Genomic DNA, 2,436 nt, shown 5'->3' with positions numbered 1-2,436 from the left:
TTCTAGACATCTAACCATCGTTTGCCTTGAATTTAACTGATAATCATATCATCCATTGAATTAACTCCTTCAGGACATCCTCAGCCCGGGCTTGAGTTAACATTTAAAGTGCACTCTTACAAAAATAAAAGGGGTAATTTGAGATCTCAAATATTTTGAAATATAATTACTCTGTTGTTAAATTGTATTGTCAGAAAACTTATATTGGGTGTGTGTGAGTGTGAGAGTGGAGAGTTGGGGGAGGTGATATAGGTATAGAGAAGCTACAAAATGGAAGACATGTAGCTAGATAGCCCTGCAAGTGACCGTAAGAGAAATACCTTCAGGAAAGGAACAAGGTGGTTACTAGATGGTTCAGTGTCAGAAAGGGGACAAAGATCGGGAAGGTTTGTCTGCAACAGAATAATTACTACAAGTAACACTTGTGTGTATAAAAGTCAGTTCTTTGACAAATGCTGTTATTGTCCATTTACTGTTTTTTCTGTTTAACCTCTGATTTCATTTAAAGGAGTCAAGAACTGACAAGCAAGGGTTCCTGAGATAATAAAACATAATTGTTTCTTCAATATGTGATTAATTCTTTTACTATAGTAATTGCTGTTACATGAGTCTTGCTAGACCGATTGTTATTGCATATTATCTGACCTCAGGGGATTTTCCCAAGCCTTCTCCTGGGGAACAACCTTTGAGGCTTGGGTGGAGGCACTAGCATAATAGCACAATACAGTTATTCAAAATCTAGCGTGGATTACCCCCGTTACATAATGGAGGCACACTGCTGAGATACGTACAGTCTCAGAATACTTCCTGTTTATTTAATATGGCACAATTACAGGGGGAGGATATCTTGGAGTGGTGTGAAAAGAAAGGTGTTCCCCCTCTACACTGTTTAGCATTAGCGGGTGATCTTAATGACGCAAAGAGTGCAGAGATTGAATCAGCAGTTGGGAAGCTATTTGGAGTCAAAGAACCACGTGTCATAGATGTTAAGGAAGGAGAACTGGGAACAGTTAGTGCAGTTCTAATAGCTACCAAGGAACCCTTGGAAAGAGGTATGATGCCTTCCATGATCCCTGCCCTTGATATTGAAGGGGAAAGATGGAATATTTTATGGCCTAAAGGAAAAGAGGAGAGGGGTATAAGAGCTTCAGGTGAATCTGCTAGTAATCATAAAACCTCTAGTAATGGAAAGGATGATCAGAGTACAAGGAAAGACAGCCAAAACTCCCAATCTAAAACAGATCAAGGACAGAATGATACCATCTTGACTGTTATGAAATCTGTAGTGGATGAATTTGGAAGGATCCATTATGAAGGGGGTTATAGGCGTCTAAGAAGCTTTTCTGGGATACTTCCAGTACCAGCAGGAGAAGATAATTATGAGGAATGGAGGGAAACAGTACATCAACTATCAGAAGAATGGCATTGTGCTGATGCGGTAAAGAAACAGCGATTAGTGGAGAGCCTAAGAGGACCTGCCAGGGAAGTGATAAATGCCACCAGGAGAGATGACCCTACCGCAAGTTTCCGAGACTACTTAGCAGCTTTGGACCTGGAGTTTGAAACAATGGAGAATGTAGATGATATGAAGTACCGTCTAAGACACACTTATCAAAATGTTGGTGAAAAGTTGACATCCTACATTTACCGCATTGATAGGTTGATCCATCGAATAGTGGACAGGGGAGGTATGACGATCGAGGAGGTTAATGAGAAGAGGCTGCAGCAGTTGATAGAAGGGGCTCTTACTACCGATCCTATAGCTCAACGCTTGCGATATACCACAAGTAGTAGACAGCCTCCATCATTCATGAAACTGATGCGGGAAGTTAAACAGGAGGAATCTTTAGTAGAGGCACGAGATAAAAGTATAAAGAAGGTTAAGGTAGCTGCATCTATAATTGAAGAGGTTACTAGTCCAATTGAGAATTTGACTAAAATGGTGGAGGGATTACGAGGAGAGGTAGGAAAATTAACACTTCAGTTGAATAAAGAGGTAAAGAAGAGAGAAGCTACTAGAAATCTTGACAGGGCTCCACTTATAGGTGATACTAGGAGAGGAAGAAATGTCCGACAGCAGAGGTGTTTTCGCTGTGGAAGATTAGGGCACAGAGCTTTTGAATGTGAGCAGAGGTGGAACGATGAAGAGGAAAGCTCATAATGGACGAGGTAGGGAGTCATCGGGAAACGCTGTTGGGAGACTGATGAACCCCGCATCGGCTCCTTAAAATGTCCTCCAGAGGTAATGGGGAGTCCCCGTGGCCAGTGCTATGTGCCTGAGGGATTAATGGGACCGGCTCCACTGATACCAGCATTTGTTAATGGAAACCCATGTACTGTCTTGTTGGACAGTGGATCCCAGGTGTCCATCATATTTGAGGACTGGTATAGAAAAAATTTGGCTAACATTCCAATATTACCACTGTCTGGTTTGAT

The 2,436-nt window shown here is 41.7% G+C and overlaps 1 protein-coding gene across 1 annotated transcript; it reads left to right on the top strand.

Annotated features, from left to right (window-relative positions):
* The first annotated feature begins 820 nt into the window (after window positions 1–820).
* LOC134929687 (paraneoplastic antigen Ma3-like) lies at window positions 821–2,161 on the top strand. The gene has a single exon (XM_063925267.1). The coding sequence runs from the start codon at window positions 821–823 to the stop codon at window positions 2,159–2,161; it is 1,341 nt and encodes a 446-aa protein (XP_063781337.1).
* Window positions 2,162–2,436: the final 275 nt, after the last annotated feature.

The sequence above is a fragment of the Pseudophryne corroboree genome, chromosome 5, assembly GCF_028390025.1.
Source record: "Pseudophryne corroboree isolate aPseCor3 chromosome 5, aPseCor3.hap2, whole genome shotgun sequence".
Taxonomy (NCBI): Eukaryota; Metazoa; Chordata; class Amphibia; order Anura; family Myobatrachidae; genus Pseudophryne; species Pseudophryne corroboree.
The sequence above is the reverse complement of the archived record's forward strand: the minus strand, read 5'-3'. Positions and strand labels throughout refer to the sequence as shown.